Genomic DNA, 22,790 nt, shown 5'->3' on the forward strand with positions numbered 1-22,790 from the left:
TTTCATCGTTTTAATTTTCATTTACTTTATGCAAAGCTTAATTCATGCATTGGTATTTGAAAGAATCAGCTACTCTATCGAAGAATAAAGTTGGTGTGTGCTCCTCCTTTCAGCTTTCTTCTGAAAAAATATAATTAGGCTCTATGTTTTGTAATTATACATATAGAAATTTAACAGCTTTAGTTCAACCAAAAGCAAGGTATCCCAATAAAATTAAAACAGCTTTGGTTTCTCATTTATGTCTTTCTTTCAACTATGGATCTCATACCTTAGCAAAACCCCTTCTTAGGATAGCAAGCTTTGAAGTGTGAAAACAGAAAACAAAACCCTTTTGAGTTTTGACTAAGTAGTCTTATTTCATAAGAAAGATCTTTGATTTGCATGGAGCTCTTCAGGCTTGAGGGTTCTGTTTTTATTTGCTGAAGTGAGAGAGAGAGAGAGAAAGAGGGGACACACTTTATTGTGCCAACATTTTCCAAACATCATAGCATAGGGCCCCAAAAAGTTCATTTCATTTTGACCCAAATGATGTCTCCAATTGGAACCTTATATTTGCTAGGGAGTTTTCTTCCACACCAAACAGATTTCTGGACCAAGCTAGACTTGGCCACTATTTTACTTTTGCTTGCTGTTGAATTCTGTGACTGAAATCCATTCAACAGTGTATGTGTATGTACTGGTTTGGCCACATAAACTTATTGATGACACATGTAAATATGCATTTAGTAAATACATATATAAATATACACACATTCTTAGCTGGATCTCACAATTGCCTAAGTTGACAGTGTGTGCTTTCTTATCTTAACATAATCTAATCTAGTGGGGAAATTTTCAAACAATATTTTGATGTGTTACTTTTGATTTCAATTTGTACCAAAACGTCTAGACAGACAAAAAATTCAAGTAACAATTTAGTGAAACTTAAACGTCAAAAACAGCACAGCCCATTCCAATAATAGATTTTCATTGTTTTATCACAGACAATATTATTATGCGTTTCTATAGTGAATGCATTATTTGCAAAAAAAATATTTCTTTTGGGGTTTTTGCATAAAGGAATTAAGGCTTTTTGGGAATATGTTGTCTGCTGATATCTATGATTATAGAAAAAGAGGAATCATAGTGACAATTGCATGGAAAAAAGTTAGCTTTCTTTGATATAGGTTTCTGTACAAAGATGCTCCAAACTTCATATTCCTGTCCTTCATCACTATTCATAACCCACATCATCATCATACAGATTAATAATACACATATTTATAATAATTATGCTATCTTTTTTTTTACCCTTTAGAAAAAATTAAATCTTGGCTTTGTTAAATAATTACTTTCATTTTTTAATTAATTACTAATTGTATCTAGAACAGTTTGCAATCATAAGCTTATAAATATAGATATATGAAAATGTACGGACTGTACTTTGCTGAATTTTGTATCATTTTCAACAAAGAATTTATTACTGTGGTTGTAGAAGAATTTTAAATAATAATAATAATAATAATGACATTAACCCTTGGAATTTAAGTTTAAATTAAATGCAGTTTATGAAAATGTAATGTAAGAAAAAAAATATCAACTTGACTAATTCCATATATGGTAGTGGGTACTACTAGGAGACTTTTTAGTTCACTTGAATTGAGGACTAGAAATTAAAGTAATCTCCACAGAAAATTAAAGTGCAAAAAAACAAATTTGTCATTATTAAACAATCCAGACTCCAGAGAGAGACTGTCAAGAAAAGGATAGTGTATATATATATATACACACACACACTATAGTATATGGCTCACAGAATTGGTTTTGCTGGTGAAATAATTGTTTCACATTTATTTCTCTTAAAAAGCAGCACAATGTGCTTGTAAAATCCCTTTTCTTTTCTTTCTATAATTTGACTAATTTTTTAAAAAAAAAATGTATATATTTATGGCAAAAAAAGTATTATCTTTATTTAATATTTTGAAGAGGGAGAGAGACATAATTAGTTACAAAACAAGAAGACCAACTTTATATATGTATCCACTTTTCTTTTCTCTTTATATATTTATATGTATATGTCACAATATATTTTGTAACTAAGTAAAAAAAAAAAAAAAAAATTATCTTACATGTATCAACACTAAAAAGTATGTGGTTAAAAGTATTAATCACAAAAAATACAATTTGTTATCACTACAAATAATAGGTTATGATTAAAACTACATTAGTGAGAACTTATGATTAAGTATAATTCTTTAGTCATAGATAATTTTTTGTTGTGACTAAAAGTGAAATTTAGTCGCATAAAATGTATGTTGTGACTAAAAAGTTGTAGTGATGTAATGATTTGGTGCTTAATTAAATTAAAAAGGCTTTAAGAGGGTCAAATGGAAGTGTGTTAAGCTTGGGATTTAAGCTTAGTATCATGAGAGTTAGTTGGATATATATGATAATGAGGACCACCTTCCCTTTACTCTAGTGGCAAGCAAAAGACATATACCTTACTTGGGAGATGAGAATATATATAATAAACTCAGCAAAGGTCAAGCCTTCTTTCTTTTCTTTTTCATCTTCCCTTTTTGGTTTCAACTAAAGCAAGTCAGACTCTCAATTCTCTATTCTCCACAAACCTCTTATGTTTATGAGTGAGTATTTACAAACCTCTAACTAATAATAATGCTATAAAATTCAATTAATCCTTATTATACATACTATATGTATATTTATATTGATATTCTACATTAACAAAGCAACTAAGTGGATCAATATGTATGGATCTAAATGGGTAGGCAGTAAGTTCATCTCGATTATTGCTAAATGGCACCAGTGGTGCTCAATATTACTTTACATAACATATTGTTATTGGTATAATTTAGTAGAAGATACATGTTTTATATATTTTAATTTAAAATAGAATAAATGAGACCCGATACTTAATTGCATCAAATGAATGTAAGTTGCTTATTGAGAAAAATTATATGATGCTAATCCCATCTCCATCTGTTTTAGCAATAGGATTGGCACTAGGCTAAGATAGGCCATACCCAAGTCTAGATCCCCTCAAAAATGAAATTATATAAAATTAAAGGCTCAAAAATTACAATTTTACAAGAGTCCAATATTTATGAAGGTCGGTCCCAAACCAATAGCGATTTCGGGACCATTGAGAATAGGTGGAAAGGACTACACTTGAGTCTATCTCAATACATCAATAACAACTAATTAAGACTAAAATCATATACACATCTCTGATCAATCACTACACCACCATACATATATATATAAGTTTTCTCTTGCAACAATAAATTTATTTTTTGAAATAATGTTATATATAGTTACAGATATAAAAGTTTAAATGGAAACTACATGTGGATCCCTGTAGGGTAGCTAATTTCAAAATTCATACGAGTGGACTCTATGTCATGTGAGTGAGGAGAGAATCTGGTACGTATATAAGGGACCCCATCTTAACTATTAATAATGCATGGCCATATCAAATCTCTCTTTCTTTCTCTCTCTCTCTCTCTCTCTCTCTCTCTCTCTCTCTAAGCAACAGTTGAGGGGAATGTCGTCTGGTTCGAGATCTTTCTGTCAAACCTTCAAAGTGATATATATATATACATATATATATATGTGTGTGTGTATGGTCTTTCTGTGATGATCATCTGAAGGATTTCGGACCAGGCTTCATTCCCCCCAACTATAGAGGAAAACCTAATCTTCATCAAGATCTATATATGATCATGATCATCAGAAGTGCCCATGATATATATATATAGTCTTATGTTATTAATTCATATATATATATAATTTGTTGTGGTATTCAAGGATTTTGGAGAGGACAATCAGATGGAGAAAAGAAAACACTAGCTGGGTACGTTATCTCTCTCTCTTAATAATTACTCTCTTTTTTCACATGTAGCTACTCTTTAATTAGTCTTCACCTAATAATGAGTTGACCAAGTGTTTTTTTTATTAATCAATGTAAACATTATTAGAACATAAATATGATTAGTTTTGTTTAAGACTTTTCTCATCTGTATATATATATGAACTATATATCTTTTAAGATAAATTATATCTTATATATATATAGTTGCTTGATTTATTATTTATTTTAATTAGCTAAAGCCTCTTCTTCATCATGATCATTTCAATAAAATATCTGCTTCTTTTCACTCCAAACAAAATTAAGACAGAGAGAGAGAGAGAGAGAGAGAGAGAGAGAGAGAAGAAGAAGAAGAAAAGATGAACAAAACTAAGAACAATGTACAGATTGGAATATAGGTAGAATTCAAGAAAGAGAAAAATATGTACTATCTTATTGGTAGGGTAAAGACATGATGATAGGATCATGAAAATAATATCAATGTCTTTTTTATTTATTTATTTATTATTATTATTATTTTTTTCAATATAGTAGAAGTATTATTATGGCTGTGAATCGCATGTTGATATCAGAATTGAGAGCAGTTTAAAAAAATGGAATCTAAGTAGTTACTTTGTGGAGATTGATTGGACTTGAGAGAAATGAAAGTTGATATTGTGAGTGAAAAAAGAAAATAACTATTCATTATAATAAATAAATAAATAGTCTACAACTACTACTACTACTATACACTACTACAACTACTATTCTTAGTAATAGTAGTGCCGCCAAACAGGGTCTCTAGTACTTTTTCTTAGATCTGATAATTACCCAACTTAATTATAAAAACTTTTCATAAATCATTGAATTAGTTCAAAAAAACAACATTTCCAAAATTGATTCAGATATGGGGAGTTTTCACGGTGAAAAAGTCATCTTCATCTCATTGTTTGCTTTTATGAGTTGTCATTTTTTAACCTCATCATCATTGACAAGTTTGACACAATATTTTAGAAATATTTGCCTTCTTAATGTGGTAATTAATAAGTACATTTAATTTCATTGCTTGTATTATATACATATGTTGGGTGATAATGTGTGTTTTTTGCATTGTTTTTCTCTAATTTAAGCTAATAAAATTGAAATAATACCACCTTTGTATCAATTTGTATAAGTGATTGGCTTATGAGCTTGGCCTTGGCCCAAGTGGTTGAGAGAGTGTGAGTGAGGGTTCTAATAATCCCATAATGCTTTAAAAAAAAACAAAATTAACATCATGATTTAATTGTGTCTAAGAGAGCAAATTCCAAAGTGGATTAAAATAGGATAAAGCAAACCCACAAGCATCTTAAAACAAATTAAATATACATATAAACTAATTACTTTTTTGACTTAATTACCACCAAGGATGCTTCAAAAAAGCATTCAACAACAAACAAAAAAGTCTATCAGAAAGACACTTTGTTGGGCATCACTACATTGGCATTGCCAACAATCAACATAAAGCTAGGCTATCCCCTAAGATGACCTAAATTACTTTCCATACATAGCTAGATAATTATAAGCAATATTAATTCATCATTAAACTCTGTTTTCTTTGCAATCATTTTAGTTTCATTTAATAAAGACAATCATCATCTCATTATATATATATATATTAATAAAAATTTACATGGGACTTTACAAAATACAATCATCATAGAGCAATGAATTTTCTATATATTGATTTTCTTGTTAATGGAAAACAGAAAAGTGAACAAATTTTACATTGATTTTTATTCTACTTAAGACAAAAAAAAAGTGATCTTTTTTTTATTCATAATTGTACATTTCATGATCTACTAGCTATACAAGCTACCAAAATGCTAAAGAAAATTTCCATACAAATGTGGCATCAATAACCCCATATTATTTTAAAATGGATATCACATCATATCATTTGAAATTATGTAGTTGTCAATAATAATAATAATGAGTGTAAATTCTTAAGTGTCATTAACATTATTTTACCAACTACAAGCCAAAACAAACTACAAGCCGACAGACAGTGATTCTTAAGTGAGTGGAGTAAGAATTATTTTTATAGTAATTTAATCCAACAAGCAAATGTAATACTTAAAAGTGGAACTGACAAAAGAAAAAAAAAGAGAGATCCAATTTTATTGGAGAGAGAATGGAAAATGAAAGAGAGCAAAATTATTGGTGATAGGGACAAAGTCGCTGAGGCCTAGGTCCTGGTCTCCAAGATTTTGTCTGGTTGCCTGTTCTTACCAACTTCGATCCAAAGTAGTGAGAAGCTTGCTTCTATGGAAAACAGAAAAACTCTTGTATTGTTGTTGTTGTTTCATTCTGCATTTTCATGGCTACTCAAATTCCCCTTTATCTTGTTGAAGAGACTCCACAATAAAAGGCCAAAAAGTAGTTACCATTTTTATTTTCTCGACCCCTTTGAATTATTTGCACTAAATCTAGCAACAAATCAAATAGATTCGTCTCTCTTTCTTTCTTTTTTCTTTTTTTATAAACAAAAAACAAAAAACAAAAAACAAAAATGGATTGATATTAATCAAGACTAAATGTCAGCTAAGCTAATACATAAGACCAAATACAGAGATGATAGTCAGGTCACAACAATACCTGAGCATTTTCCATAAACAATGCAAGCTTTGTTAAGGAGTGATCCACACCATTAGCAAGTCTTGAACAGAAAATTCAGTGAATAGCTAGTAAATAATATCAAGAACAATGCCAAATGACAAGATAAGGAGCTTTCGCAAAGTAAAATACCTTCAGGCTTCAGCTTCATTGGGGGTGTCAAAGAACACATTAAGTGGAATAGCAGACGAGCCAATGATGTTACCTCGAGCATCCTTTATCGCCATACCAACACCAACTTCAAGAACAGTAGAGTCTTGAAATAGATTCTTTTCTTTCTTTCTTCATTGTTTTTTTTAATCTGCAATCTCTTTTTTATTTCAGTCTCATTCATTTCCAGTTTGCTATGCAAAAAAAGGTATAGCTGATATTATACAACATCAGACACCAAAATAATGATGTTTTTAATTTTTTTGCTGGAACAAAAGAATGATGTTAGACTTAACAAGCAATGATTCTATTGTTGTTAAACTCTATTATATACAATTACTCCATGGTATGAGAAAAAAAACAAAGAGGAAAAAAAATGCACTAAATACACTGATACACTATTCAGGTGAGTCTAGAGATACATTGCAGCCAGGTCCACACAATATTATTTCTTCAATCACAAGAAGGTTGAATTGAGCTCTTCCACTTCCACCCTTCATATTATGTAGCTTCCGGTTAAAGAACTAAATTTCATCAAGCTCCAGAACATTTCCAAATGAAGATCGTAAACTAAAACTCATGCCACTGACTTGAGACTAATCATTTCCACTCTCAATTGCTTCTGGACAGGAAATGTTGGAAGCAAACTTAGACATTGGCGATACTTTTCATCCTTTGATAGTACGTCTATCACGATGGCGAATGTAGAGGCATCTGGCGGCACATTTTTCTCCGCCATTTTATGAAGAAGTTCAACCACTTTCGGCAGCTCATTGTTTTTTATAAAAGCATGCATTAGTGTGTTATATGTAACAAAATTTGGGGCACAACCTTTTTGATCCATTTCAAGAAACATACCTTTTGCCTTTTCTAAATCTCCATTTTTGCAAAGGGCATGTATCAAGATGGAATATGTCACAACATTAGGCACAAGGCCTCTTTCGACAAAACCCTGATATAGCTCCCAAGCAATCTCAAACTTTTCTGATTTACACAACCCATCAATAAGAGTATTGAAAATTTGAATATTCAGCTCAAACTCGCAATTTTTAAGGCTATGAAAAACTTCCAACGCCTCTGAAACATGCTTGTTCTTGCACAGTCCACCCAAAAACACAGCATACGTACTTGCATTTGGTACAAGATGATGAGTTTGCATCTCAGTGAACAGTCTGCGGGCATCATCAATGTTACCGGTATGGAAGAGACCACCTATTAAGGTATTATATGTTACTTCTGTGGGCTTAACTCCCTTTGGCATCATTTCCCTGAAGAGACTCAAAGCTTCATTAATCTTTGATTTCTTGCAAAGCCCACGAATCAACATGTTGTAGCTAAATGAATCAGGTTTAAACCCTTTATTTGTAAGGGAAAGAAATAGTTTCTTGGCTTCACTAAGCCTACCAGTTTGACATAAGCCATCTAACAAAATGTTGTAAGTGATTTCATCAGGATGCTCGCCTGTCTGGGTCATCATTTCTAGCACATCATAAGCTTCTTTCATCTTTCCCGTCTTAGAAAGCACATCTATCCACACATTAAAAGTCACCACATTAGGCCGCACCTCTTGATCTGTCATCTCATTGAACAGACCTTTGGCCTCTTCCCATTTATCTGCGTAGCACAAACCATGCATCAAAGAGCTATAAACAACAACATCAGGACGAACCCCGTCAGCTTTCATTTCCAAGAATAGTTCTTGCGCCTTTTCTACCAACCCTTCCTTACAGAGCCCATCAATGATAGCTCCATACCAAACTAGATTCGGTTTGCACTTAAAACCATCTCCATGATCTTTCCCACTAGCCATTTCTTCATGTAACTTGAGTGCAATAGAAGTATTTCCAGTCCTACACAATCCGTTAATCAGAGTACCAAAGGTGACCGCATTGGGCTCACACCCCAACTTGAAAATCTTCTTAAATAAGCGAATTGCCTCAAAAATCTTATTCTCCGAACACAACCCTTTAACTAAAGATGTATAAGTCACAATATTTGGACTATAACCCCTCCTTATCATGCTTCCCAATGCCACAAAACCATCAGACACACGATTTAAATTGCAGAAGCAATTAAGCAAAACATTAATCATTATGAAACTAGGCAACAACCCATTTGAGTTTATCCAATTATAAACCTTAAAAACATCAGAGTAATGCTTATTCTTAGCTAAAACAACTATCAAAGAATCGAATGATGACACTGGAGGCGTGGGCTTCATGCGAATCATCTCATCAAAGCAGAAACGCAATTCAGAGAGAGAACCATTACCTGAGTTGCACTTGGTTTTGAGTAACTTTTGAAGTAAGGTTGGGACAGGAGCCTTAGGAACTGAGCTTCCCGAAGAGTTTATTTGATTTGAAGAAGTGGGTTTTCTAGGTTTTGTTGTATTTTTTTCAGTGCTTTCGGGTTTCCGAGACTTGGGTATTTTTCGGAACATAAAGAGGGACGAGAGTTTTGTATCTTTTTGAGCAACTTTTGATGAAGACAAAGACGAAGATGACACCTCCGTCGCAGCAGAGGGGTAACAGGACAGATTTCTGAACACCATTGGAGAACAGAGAGCGAAGAACAACCGGGATAATTAAAACTGAACCAACACAATGGGCGACGGCAGCTAAGTGTTAGGATAATAATGTAAGCGTATACAAATTTAACATGTTTGTAGAGCTTAACATCATAAACATGCAAAAATTTGTGCAAAATAGAAAGGAAGACGATGGCGAACGTACCTGGGGGGGAAAGGGTCTTCAGTTGGAGGCATAGGCGGGGAAAGAGAGAGCTGAGACACTGGCTGACCTAGTTAACAATCGCCAAAGTTTTTCAAAAGGATGTAACTTTTATATCATTTTCCCATAAATCCAAACAAATAGGTTCAACAAAAAAAAAAAACACAATCAAATCTTAATTTTAAGTTCAGATTGGTTTTTTTTTATTTAATTGATATTAAGAGAAAGCCTATTTATCCTAAAAAATTATGGACCTTTTTAGATTTTGTTTTCATAAATTAAGTTAATTATGTGATAAACATTTCTATATTTATTTTGTGTTTGCTTGAATTATTTCTATATTGTAATGATTAGTCTAGTGTTTAGAGTTTTGTATTTTTTTTTTGTTACTTCATCTAAGTTTTAAAGGATACTTTTGTAATGAGAAATTTTACTATTCATACTTAATAATGCCTAATATTACCAAAAAAAATCTAGCACTATTAATCTTTTCAATTTGATGTTAAACATTCCCCTCATACCAAAAATACATCTCCCATTATATCAAGAATCCTAAAACATTCTCTTCCTATCTCTTCTCTCTCTCTTCCATTATCATAAAATCCTCCCTAAAACCTACATATTTGTATGATTTTCTTGTCGAAATCGTTGTTATCCATCTCCATTGTCTCTGTGAAGTCACCAATATCAAATGCAACATCGATTTGGAGGGTTTTTGGAGGAGAAAAACCATGGGTAAGAATATTGACTCATTTTATCTGTTGGGTATTGTTTATTTACATTTCGAACAGATCTGAGCTTATATTGGTGTGTTTTTTTGGGTTTTTTTTGAGAGAATTCGCGATATGCATTTTTCTGGGTTTTCTGCAAATTTTTTACTCAATAGGAGCTCGATAACATTTCGATAGGGACTTGATAGTATGTAGACGAGAGTTTTTTTATGTGCTCGATAAGATCTCGATGGAAACTCGATAAGGGTTTGATAAGGGCTCGATGGAAACTTGATAAGGATTCTATTAGACCATAGAATATTTGGTCTAGTATATTTGGTATAGTTGTTTTTTTTTATATGTGCTCGATAGGAGCTCGATAGGGTTCGATGAAGGTTTTGGTTAGGTTTTATGTTCGGTTTAAGAACTTTTAGCTCGATACGAACTTGATAAGAGCTTGACAAGGGCTCGATGGTAACTCGATAAAGTTCGATTGAAGCTCGATAATATTCATTTTTTCATGAATTTCTGAAAAATTGACAGTTTTTTTTTACAATTTCAATGTTTTTTTCCAACACAAGTTCCATTGTCTACGTTTTTGTATCATACAATGGTGTTTGGGAATTACAAGGGAATAAGTGGATTTTCAAGGTCCCTCATTGCATGGTGATATTGAATATTGTAACGTACTTGCAACTTCATGACATATTGCACAAGGAACTTAAAGTTGATAAACAGATGTATGAGTTGAAATTGGAGGTTCCTTACACATGTGGCGACCAACCGTTTACACTCGTTCATGTTGAAAGTGATCTTGGTGTTCGTGCATTTGTAGGAGTAACATCTAAAGAAAGGTTAGCCTTGTGTGTCACTCCTGTTAAAAAGATTGTCATTGCAGATCCATATTCCACTCCCGAACCTGAGGGAGCAGCCAGTACTTTAGGATGTCCTATTGGTGACCTGAAGGACAACCAGTATGAGTACAACCCCTATGTGAATGACGATCCAGTAGCTGAACATAATGAGGACTCAGGATACGATTCAGAGGCATGTTATAATGCAAAAGTGCCGATTGACATGTCTGATGATTTACAAGTCGAATAAGTACAAGAACAGCCAGTACGTCCTATTGCATGGGCGAACCCACCAAGTCAAGAACGTTGAACACCTAGCACCAGCTCTAGTCATCCTGGTGGAATAGAATATAACAATGCAGGGAACATTCCAATATGTTCAATAGAAGATCACAGAAAATGGAGTGCTCCCATGTTTACAAAAGAAGATATAATGACTTCTAGTCGATTTGAAACACCTTCATCCAGTGTACTGTTGGGAGAACTACACCTTGGGAAGACTTTTGAGAACAAGATGGAATTGAAAACCAAAGCGGCTCTCTTCGCAATGAAGAATAATTTTGAGTTTATGGTTAAGAAGTCTTGTACTGATGTGTTGTATATCACCTGCAAGGATTCTGATTGTGGTTGGAGAATAAGGGGGAAAAAGTAGCGCGGTCGGAGATGTTTGAGATCACTGTTTATAATAGTGTACATACTTGCTCACTAGAATTGTGACAGAAAGACCACCGTCAAGCAACACCTTGGGTCATTGAGCACCTTATTAAGAAAAAATATGTTATTGATGGCACTAGCTCCCAGCAAACAACATAAAGGAGGATATGAAGAATAATTTTGGGATTGATATGAGTTATATGAAGGCTTGGAGATGTAGAGAGAAGACACTCAGTTATGTCAGGGGGACACCTGAAGAATCGTACTCTAAGTTACCTTCTTACTTGTACATGCTGCAGCAAAAGAATCTAGGTACAATAACTAATTTTGTCATATATGACGATCACTTTCTTTATTGTTTCTTCTCACTTGGAGTTTGTAGAAGAGGATTTACATCATGTCGTCCTATTATATGTGTGGACGACACTTTCTTGAAGTCAAGGTATGGTGGCCACATTTGTGTGTTGTCGCATTGGATGCGAATAACCACATTTATCCAATTGCGTTCGCGATTGTTGACAGTGAGAATCATAATTCTTGGAAGTATTTCATGATGAAATTGAAGGAAGCCATTGGAGTTGTTGATAATCTGGCTTTTGTATCAGACAGGCATGCTAACATTATTCATGCTCTTGAGTTGGTATTCCCTGATGCCTACCACAGTGCATACTATCATCACATAAGTATGAATGTAATTGCTAAGTTCAAGATTGATCACTGTCACAAGGAGATGTGGAATGCGGCATATGCATTTCAGAAATCAAAATATCACAGGTTCTTCGACAATATAAAGCAAATGGATCTTGCCATAGCTCAATATCTCGATGGTATTGGCTTCGATAAGTGGACTCGTGCTTACTTTCCTGGGAATCGATACAACGTAATGACAAATAACTACGCTGAAAGTTTCAACAACAAAACCAGAGATGCAGGAACCTTCCCAGTCACTACTTTTGTGGAATTCATTCGTTTCACAATTCATTCATAGTTTGTTGTGTGTCGTGAGGAGGTAGAGAAGTGCACGTTCAAATTAGCAACAATATATGAGAAAGATGTCTCAGGCATTGCAGATGATGCAAAGTACTTGAAAGTCCATCCTCTTGGACAGTTCGAATTTCATGTGGTAGACCCAGAAGGTGATGGTGAGGTGAATTTGATGACCAAATCATGCTCCTGTGGCATGTTTCAAATAATGGGTTACCCTTGTGTTCATGGTGTGGCTGCGACCTCCTGCGCGGTGTCAACATTGACTCACTGTGTTCCCCATATTACACTACTGGGATGTGGAGGGAGTCTTACAAAGAAACAATTTACCCAACTGGCAACGAGGATGATTGGGAAGTTCCCGAGAACATAGAGAAAATGCAAGTTGGGGTTCTCGTTGAAAAACAACCAATTGGTCAGTCAAAGAAGAAAAAGGTGGGAAGAAGGAAGATAAACCGCACTCCATCGAATGCTGAAATCATTTGCAAAGAGTGCAAGTGTAGTATGTGTGGTGGTCTTGGCCACAACAAGGCTACATGTAAAGCTAGGCTATAAACTTTTTTTTTCCCATTTGGACTTGTTGTATTAATAGCCTAGCTTGTTTTCCCTTATTTTTTATTTTATTTTTCTTAAAAGTTATGTTAAGCTCGATGTAAGCTTGATGATGTAACGCCCTGGTTACCCCAGAATAGTTACGGTGAACCGGAAATTTGACTCGCTACCCGAGTCCTTTGGTTAAAAACGTGCTTCTAAGTGTTATTAACAGGCTAAGGTGAAAAACCAATAAAAAAGAAATGATATATTTTATTAAATACATAAAACTGTTCATGGGCCCATCAAAACATTTACAAGTTATTTACAACTCAAAATGGTCATTACTATTTCAAATTTACAAACCCACCGAACTAAGTGGCAAAAATAGGGTAAACCCCCTAGTTCCTCTGAGAGCTCCTTAGCCGTGGTGGTCAAGCGGCCGCATATGTACACATCACCACCTAAGCTCTCCACTCAAGGCTGGGTGAGCTTTTCTTTCCCTTTAACTGCACCACATAGCACCCATGAGCCAAAGCTCAGCAAGAAAACACAATAAAGCATGACATAATATCAACAATGATCATTATAATTATTCAGGACTATCAGTCCAAAACAAATAGGTGACAGTCGCAAAAGTCACTAAATTAGGAATAACTCCCTTCAGCCTTGTGACGATAGGGTCACCGGGGCTCAACAAGTAAGTAAACCTTTCATTAGCTTAAACAGGATAGGTGCATGGTGACTGGTCACTAACATAACCTTCCTCATGACCATAGAGTCATAACCCTGGAACATCGTTCCCTAGCCATGTGACAAGCAGTCACCTGGGCCTTACGCCCTGGCTCTCAGTAACTAGTCTTAGACTAGCCAAGCGCTTATGAGTTCATCGACCTTAGGGTCAGTTTAGTGTTAATGCCTTAGAGCCATTCAACACTGATATCGATTAGATCTAATCTTCATTCGGCCTTGCGTTCATGATGCTTATGCCGTTTCTAACTCTTAGGTCAGTATCCCTGACTGGTCAGTGCCATATACAAGTAAATGTTATATTATTTCATATAATATAATATTATATTAAATAATGTGACAAAATGTGATTTGTCACACCTTGTAACATATTATTGAGATTCACAAAATTGGACACATGTGTGTGCCCAAATGTGACATATTTTGGAGTTACAAAATCAGTTACAAATTTGTAACTCCCAAATATTACCCAATAATATGTATATTATATGTTACACATTTGAGATTGGAATTCATAAAGCCATTATGAAATATGGCTATTGGAGATATGATTTAACCCCAATAATGTGTTTTGGGAGTTACAAAATCATTTGGGAGGGTTTGGAACCGTTTGGAAAAACAACACATTTTCAAATGTTGAAAATGGGCTGTGGCCGCGGCCACTGAATGATGGTGGCCGCGGCCTGAGGGACAGAGAGCAATGGCCGCGACCACTGATGTCCCTGGCCGCGGCCACAGGTGCATTTCAGGCCAAATTTTCAGTTTTTTCCAAATGTGTTGAACGGTCCTAAAAACCCAAATAACTCCCACATCTCAATTTTAATTCCATATTAATCCAATTAAACATTGGTAACAGTCATGGAGGTTGGTGGAATTTGAAATCCAAAGGGTATCTTAAACTCTATAAATAGGAGTCTAATGCTCACTTGTAAGACACACCATTTTTCATCCACAAAGCACTTGGCTGGAAAATACACCAAAAGACTTGATAATTCCAGAGAGTTATTTCCTAGAGAGATCCCTTAGTGCTTAGAGAATAGGGGGAAATAAGCTTTTGGACAAAGGTCTTGAACCTTGTTCAAGTTGGTGATCCCCACTACTCTACACTTTGGTTGTGTGAGAGTTTGTTTGTGTTTTCATTCTTTTGTTCCTCTTGTTCTTCTGATTTATTTGTATTATTATAATATTGAGCTTGTAATCTTCTTCCTCTACATCTTATTTCTATTTACTTGTATTTTGAGCAATTGAGTTGTAATGTTTATTTAATCAATATTATCTTGTCCATTGTATTGTTTGCATAGAGTTGTATTTTTGGTTTTTCCACGTTTCCATTGAGCAATAAAATATATTCTCTAACAATCAAAAGCTTAGTTTCCTTTTCAATGGAAGGAGAAACCATGGAGATCATATGAGGATCCAACTTTGAAAAGATGGTAAGATAAGGTAATGTTCTTCTTTTGTTTTCTTACAAGATCTAATGGTTTTCATATAGTGATAGAAATGAGAAGAATAAAATGTTATAAATGAGATTCATTGTTTTCAATTCTCCTTTGTTTTTAGTGGTTAGATTAGAAGATAATTTAATATCTTGAGTTTTATGATATGTGATCAATATGTAAATAATCTAGTAGATTATTGAGTAATATGCTAGCATGTCATATAATTGTGTTAATGGGAAATTATTAGAATAACAACTATATGAGTTTTGTATGACATGTATAAATATATTGATTTTGTGTATCAATAGAAATGTGAAAATGTGTGTATGATATTTGTAATTCATGTTCTCATATTAATAAAGAGCCATATTAGTATGATATTAGTCATGTATGTTGACAACTACGTAAAATTATAATCATGCAAACATTTGTGGGATGTTAATATGTTTATCCTATATTATTGAAATATGATGATTTGCCATTTGGTAAATAAAAGGAATTATTTGAGAAACTAAATTTCCCATTTAAGTGTTTACCATCTCATTTTATGAGATAAGAAAAGATGAAACTAAGGGGGGTTACATCTTTTAATGGCTGTGTCTTGCCATTGCAAGAAAAATGGATCAAAGTGGATTAAAAAATTGTGGGATGACATGTTGACTCATTAGACTTATAGTCTAGAGTGTGGTCAAATGAAATATATTTGAGAATTATTTAGTGACAATAATTCTTAAATATTGTATATCTCAATGAGGAGACATTACAAAATTGGAGAAGCAATTTTGAATTTTACACCAATGGTGAATAAAAGAGAACTTTATTCATTTTGGTTAAAGATGGTGATATGTTTAAATTAATCTCAATGAGGAAATAATTTTAAACAAAACATAAGAAATTAAAGTGTTTAAATAAATCAATGAGGATTTATTTTCTTTGATTTAAAGTGTTTAAAAAAAAATTGACATTTTCATTTTGATTTTGATGAGAAAATCAATAGATGTCAAATTGATGTTTTCAAAAGAATCTCAAAGAGACTCTTAAGAAATACACAAAAGTTGTTTAAGTGATTTTAAGATTATTTAGACAACTAAAAATGAAAATTTGTGATTATTTGTTTGTGAAATTCTCACATTACACTTGTGTTCACATTTTAATTTTGTGAAATATATAAAAGAAAGCAACCAAGTGAAAGTTACTTTCAAATAAGTGTGCCTTGCTTTAGCAAGTAAATGAATCAAGATAAACATTGAGGTTTTTTATCTTGATCTATTGAGTGTTTATTATGAAGCTTAAGGACTCGTGATGAACTTTGAGAATCATAGGTCTAGATTTATCTTGGAGGATAAATGACTTATTAGAAATAAAGAGATTTCTATTTTAAAGTGATATTTTATTATCACTATGTGAGAAATGTGGGGGTGATGCTCCAAAGTTAATCAATTTATTTTGTTATTAATTAATTGATTAATTTGGTCATCCTATCAAATAGGTGATTTGGAATTCTACATTCTAAATCACATTCGCTATATGTGTATAGAATGGATAAATCTAGACATGCTTGGTGTCTAAAGTTACTATTTGTAATATTTTGATTCAAGAAGGAATCAATTTAAAACATAAAGGAGAATTTTAGAAACAAAGAGGTTTCTAGAATTAATATTCAAATGTTTATCTTGGATATTAAACTATAAAATAGTGGGGATGTTGACTATGGTCAAAATCACTATTTTAGAGGGGTAACTATTTTAATCAAACTTTGGCTAGCAACAAAGTTTGAATAAAATAATGAGAGTGTCTAAGTATGCATACATGAGAAAAGAAATGATTCAAATGGAATAATTTCTACATTTCAAGGGGTGGGACTTAGACTCCCTAAAGAGATTCACGGTTGATGGTAACCTATCTTAATACTAGTAACCAAACTAGTATTAGGTTCAATAGGTAATAACAAGTCAATCAAGTGAATAGATAGTAGTACTCAAATTTTGTCCCATCTGAGATATGAGTACTAGTGTGTTACCAAAATAAGGGTTAAAACCGAAAGGTTTTTTTTTAATAGAACTCGGTCTTGAAAATACAAGTATTTTAGGGTAACAAAATACTGTAAGAGTTCTACCTATATAGACCTAGGGGTGGTGCCGCCCCTCATGAGAATTGGGAGTCATTCTCAAGAAAATTCTATGAATGGAATGTGCACATGGCCATTAACGGTGCAAAAGCGAGACATTGAGGTCTCAAGTGAACATAGCAAAGGTGTGTGTGTTATCACCGGTTTGTTATCAAGGGATAGTGGTTCAATGCTTCGGCAACCAAAATTTCAACAAACTTTGTGACAATTTCACTAAGGTAAATTCAAGTCGAAAGACATTTTACTTTATGCACCAATGCAAATGTTTCTATAGAGAGTGATTATTTAATCAAGTGGGGGAATATTATATTTTAATATAATGTTTGATTGATTAAATAAGTGTTACAAAAAGTGATTATTTAATCTAGTGGGGGAATGTTATATTATTTCATATAATATAATATTAGATTAAATAATGTGACAAAATGTGATTTGTCACACCTTGTAACATATTATTGAGAGTCACAAAATTGGACACATGTGTGTGCCCAAATGTGACATATTTTGGACTTACAAAATCAGCTACAAATTTGTAACTCCCAAATATTACCCAATAATGTGTATATTATATGTTACACATTTGAGATTGGATTTCAGAAAGTCATTATGAAATATGGCTGTTGGAGATATGATTTAACCCCAATAATGTGTTTTTGGAGTTACAAAATCATTTGGGAGGGTTTGGAACCGTTTGGAAAAACAGCACATTTTCAAGTGCTGAAAATGGGTTGTGGCCGCGGCCACTGAATGATGGTGGCCGCGGCCTGAGGGATAGAGAGCAGTGGCCGCGACCACTGATGTCCCTGGCCGCGGCCACAGGTGCATTTCAGGCCAAATTTTCAGTTTTTTCCAAATGTGTTGAACGGTCCTAAAAACCTAAATAACTCCCAAATCTCAATTTTAATTCCATATTAATCCAATTAAACATTGGTAACAGTCATGGGGGTTTGTGGAATTTGAAATCCAAAGGGTATCTCAAACCCTATAAATAGGAGCCTAATGCTCACTTGTAAGACACACTATTTTTCATCCACAAAGCACTTGGCTGGAAAATACACCAAAAGACTTGATAATTCTAGAGAGCTATTTCCTAGAGAGATCCCTTAGTGCTTAAAGAATAGGGGGAAATAAGCTTTTAGACAAAGGTCTTGAACCTTGTTCAAGTTGGTGATCCCCACTACTCTACACTTTGGTTGTGTGAGAGTTTGTTTGTGTTTTCATTCTTTTGTTCCTCTTGTTCTTCTTATTTATTTGTATTATTATAATATTGAGCTTGTAATCTTCTTCCTCTACATCTTATTTCTATTTACTTGTATTTTGTGCAATTGAGTTGTAATGTTTATTTAATCAATATTATCTTGTCCATTGTATTGTTTGCATAGAGTTGTATTTTTGGTTTTTCCACTTTTCCATTGAGCAATAAAATATATTCTTTAACAGTAAACAATATTCACTACCATTTAATATGCAATCCATGTTCACATTTACCAATCAACATGCCTCAATAGCAAATACGCATGTCATATACACAGGGTGCAGTTTTCTTACCTCAGGTTCGAGCGAGAAATATTATAAGGACGACCCCTGAGAACGATCGATCTTTTAGTTCCTTAGCGATTACCTAATCACAACCAATTGTAACCTCCATTAATGAGAATCCACAATGAAAGGGTCTTAACCTAAGCACCACTCTCGGGACCTCGAAACATGCCCATACGGTGAGTAGATTCGATCCCGGGCCTTAAGGATTGAAACCCCAAGTCAAAAACCCTTAAAAACTCTCAAAACGGGACTTTGAGGGAACAGGGTAGCGCTACAGCGCTGACCCCTAGCGCCCTAGCGCTAATCTCAGAACCTCCAACACGCCCAAATGCCCCTTGAGTAGCACTGTAGCACCCTAGAGTGGGTGCTATAACGCTACCTCCAGACCAGGAACCCCCCTGAAACGACCTTCTTCATCTCCTTTGATTCCAAAGCTTCCAAATCCTATTTTTGATGCCAAATGAACCCAAAAACCATCCTAACATACCCCAAACATCATAACCATAGGAACCCTAGCCAAAACTCCCAACAAAACCAAGATCTCAACCTAGAAATCACGACTATAAAACCGAACTAAAACAGGGCAAATAAGGGAATTCTATGGTTAGAAACTTACCCAAAGCTCAGCTTATGATGCTCTTCAATGGAGGAACACACTCCCAAACTCTCAAGGCTTACTTCCCAAGCTTGAATCCTCAAGAATGGTTCAAAAATCTCAAAGGAAACTAAAGGAGAAATAGATACGGGAAGGCTCTTGAACTTACTCTGTTTTTTCTACTTCTTCTTCCACATCCAAAATGGTTATTCTAAAGGCTCCCAAGGGAAAAATTGGTATTTTCCACCTATCTCATTAATCATAATTAACGCTCTCCAATTCCCGCTATTCTCAATAATCTCAAACACCAATAGTTTATATCCCGTTACCCATTAATGCCTGGTAACGCTCTAAACATTAAAATCACCCCGAGACTCAACCCGAGCCCTGAGCTTAAACCTATTGTGACTAGACCGCTAATCAATAATCCAAGATCGTCTCATGCCGAATAGCTCGAACCAACCCACATTATAATGTGGTCTCAACAACATGTCACCGACATGCATACAATTATACAATTATATCCTCAACAGGCCAAATTACCATCACACCTCTGTAATTAAAAACGTGGACCCACATGCATACATTTAACATCATATTATAATATAATTCACGTATACATGCATAATATCATTTAATGGCATAATTAAGCAAGTATGGCCCTCCCGGCCTACTAACCCCGCCATTAAACCACATCGAAGAATTCGGGGAATTACAGTAAAGCTGGGAGTTTAATGGCTAGAAACTTACCTCAAGCTCAAATTATGATGCTCTTCAATGGTGGAACACACTCCCAAACTCCCAAGACATACTTCTCAAGCTTGAATCCTCAAAAATGGCTCAAAAATCACAAAGAAAACTGAAGGAGAAAAGGTACGGGAGAAGCTTCAAACTTATGCTCTGTTTTCACTACCTTTCTACAGCCTTAATGGCTTATATCTATCCTAGGGGTGAAAAGACCAAAATACCCCTAGGTCAATTAAGGGTTTCTAAAGGCTCCCAAGGGAAAAATTGGTATTTCCCTCCTATCTCGTTAATCATAATTAACGCTCTCCAATTCCCGCTATTCTCAATATTCTCAAACACCAATAATTCATATCTCGTTACCCTTTAATTCCCGGCAACACTCTAATCATTAAAATCACCCCGAGACTCATCCTGAGCCTCGAACTTAAACTTGTTATGACTAGACCGCTAACTAATATTCCAAGATCGTCTCATGCCGAATAGCTCGAACAAACCCACATTATAATGTGGTCTCAACAATATATCACCGACACACATACAAATTTACAATTATGCCCTTAATGAGCCAAATTACCAAAACACCCATGTAATAGAAATGTAGACCCACTTGCATGCATTTAACATCATATTATAATATATTTCACGTATACATGCATATTATAAATTAATGGCATAATTAAACAGTTATGGCCCTCCCGGCCTACTAATCCAGCCATTAATTCGCATTAGGGATTCCAAGGCATTACAGATGAGCTCGATTGTAGCTCGACATGAACTCGATGTTAACTCGATAGTAGCAAGATATGAACTCGATAATATGGTTGTTAGCTTCTAAACTGACTTCAAATCTCAGCTTGATAATGGTTCGATATAGCTTGATAGTAGTTCGATAATGGTTCGATATAGCTCAATATTAGTTTAATAACAGCTAGATAATGTATATGAAAATGATATTCCTCGATTAAAGTACAATAGTAGTTCAATATTATTTCGATAATGTTCGATATAGCAATATAGGGAATTGAAAGTTACAAAAAAATGTGAACAAAAAACAAAAATCTGCACATGTAAATACATTGTAAATATACAATCATCAAGGTAACAAATTTTGATACCACAAGTCTATGGTCCACTTGTTCCTGAACACCTCTATGCTTGACAGCATACACACCACAGTCCCCACTGTAAAAAAAATATAAACATTAAGTGTACAATACTATAATTTTACTTAGAAACAAATATAGTATGAAGATGATGTCTGTTACCTTCTCTTTGACTGAGTGAGCTCGTGTTTCTCTTTGTGACGCCATGTGAAATGATGCGGCCTCTTTCCTGCTGCAGGAATCTTCAACATCAAGCTATCAGTGAACAATTTACTCTGCATCAACAGAGTAGGAAGCAAAAAGCACCATGGATTCATAATTTCCTCCAGCTTTGCGTCACTAATCACCGAGTTGTCTGAATAATAAACAGTGAGAGTCCAACTAGAAATAGAAGTCTCAATGGCAAACCAATGTTGTTGTTCATAAATCTGGCACCAATATACATCCTCAACTCCTCCCTAAGATGCCAGAAACTGTTGTTCGATGCCGGTCAACATGGACATAACGTCAGAATCCCACGTGTACATTTTTTTGTTGGAAATTTTCTTATACTGATCATATCGGGCAGGTATCACTTGTGAGAAATAAATGTTCATCACAACTGCATTATGGCGATATGTATTGGGAAAATACTTGCGACGCATACGAAGCATGTGTTCTGTCGCATCAATATGCTACAAAAATAGTACGATATAAAAAGTTAGCAAAGACCATCATAAATGGCTAAAAAATAGTGCATAAACAGTTAAATTTAGTTATAATCGAGCACTATCGAGCTTATATCAAACTAAACATCGATCTCATCGAGTCCATATCGAGCCTCACCGAGTTCATATCGAGCTATTCTCCGACGGTAAACAACACCCCTATAGATCTACTATCGAGCTAATCTCAAACAGTAAACAACAACCCTAGTTTAACACCCCTATCGAGCACTATTGAGCTTATATCAAACTAAAAATTGAGCTCATCGAGCCCATATCGATCCCCATCGAGCTCATATCGAGCTATTCTCCGACGGTAAATGTAACGTCCCAATATTCCTAATAAGGCTTAGGGCCTTGATTAGGGGGCCAGGATGGCAAATTATGGAATTATGTGATTATATGATATTCATGTGTATCATTATGTTATTATGTGAGTAATAGTATAATATGACTTGATATGAATGTTTAGGTGTATTAAATATGCATGTGGGCCCATTTCTGTTTAATTGGGCAATTTTCATAATTTGGCCTGTTATGGATATATTTGGCATATATGTGGTATGTGTGTGGTACTACATTATGATATGGTTATGTTTGGGTTACTCGGCACAAGACGATCCTAGGGAACAAGCTAGTTGGAAAGTCACAACGGGACCCAGATTTGA

General features: G+C 34.3%; 1 protein-coding gene across 4 annotated transcripts; it reads right to left on the reverse strand.

The window, feature by feature from the left end:
- Positions 1–5,800: 5,800 nt before the first annotated feature.
- Positions 5,801–9,525, reverse strand: LOC133785526 (putative pentatricopeptide repeat-containing protein At1g12700, mitochondrial). 4 transcript variants are annotated; one of them, XR_009871425.1, is made up of 3 exons: positions 6,635–9,525; positions 6,485–6,545; positions 5,801–6,359 (listed from the first exon to the last, which is right to left on the reverse strand). XR_009871425.1 is itself a non-coding variant. In XM_062224756.1 (2 exons), exon 2 carries the CDS (start codon positions 9,201–9,203, stop codon positions 7,230–7,232), a length of 1,974 nt encoding a protein of 657 aa, XP_062080740.1. In that variant the 5' UTR covers positions 9,204–9,242; positions 9,385–9,525; the 3' UTR covers positions 6,384–7,229. The 4 variants fall into 4 exon arrangements, 1 of the variants encoding a protein (XP_062080740.1); XR_009871424.1 differs by having other exon boundaries at positions 6,485–9,525; XR_009871423.1 differs by lacking the exon at positions 5,801–6,359 and having other exon boundaries at positions 6,384–6,545.
- Between the last annotated feature and the right edge of the window lie 13,265 nt (positions 9,526–22,790).

Source organism: Humulus lupulus, chromosome 1, assembly GCF_963169125.1.
Source record: "Humulus lupulus chromosome 1, drHumLupu1.1, whole genome shotgun sequence".
NCBI classification, from domain to species: domain Eukaryota; kingdom Viridiplantae; phylum Streptophyta; class Magnoliopsida; order Rosales; family Cannabaceae; genus Humulus; species Humulus lupulus.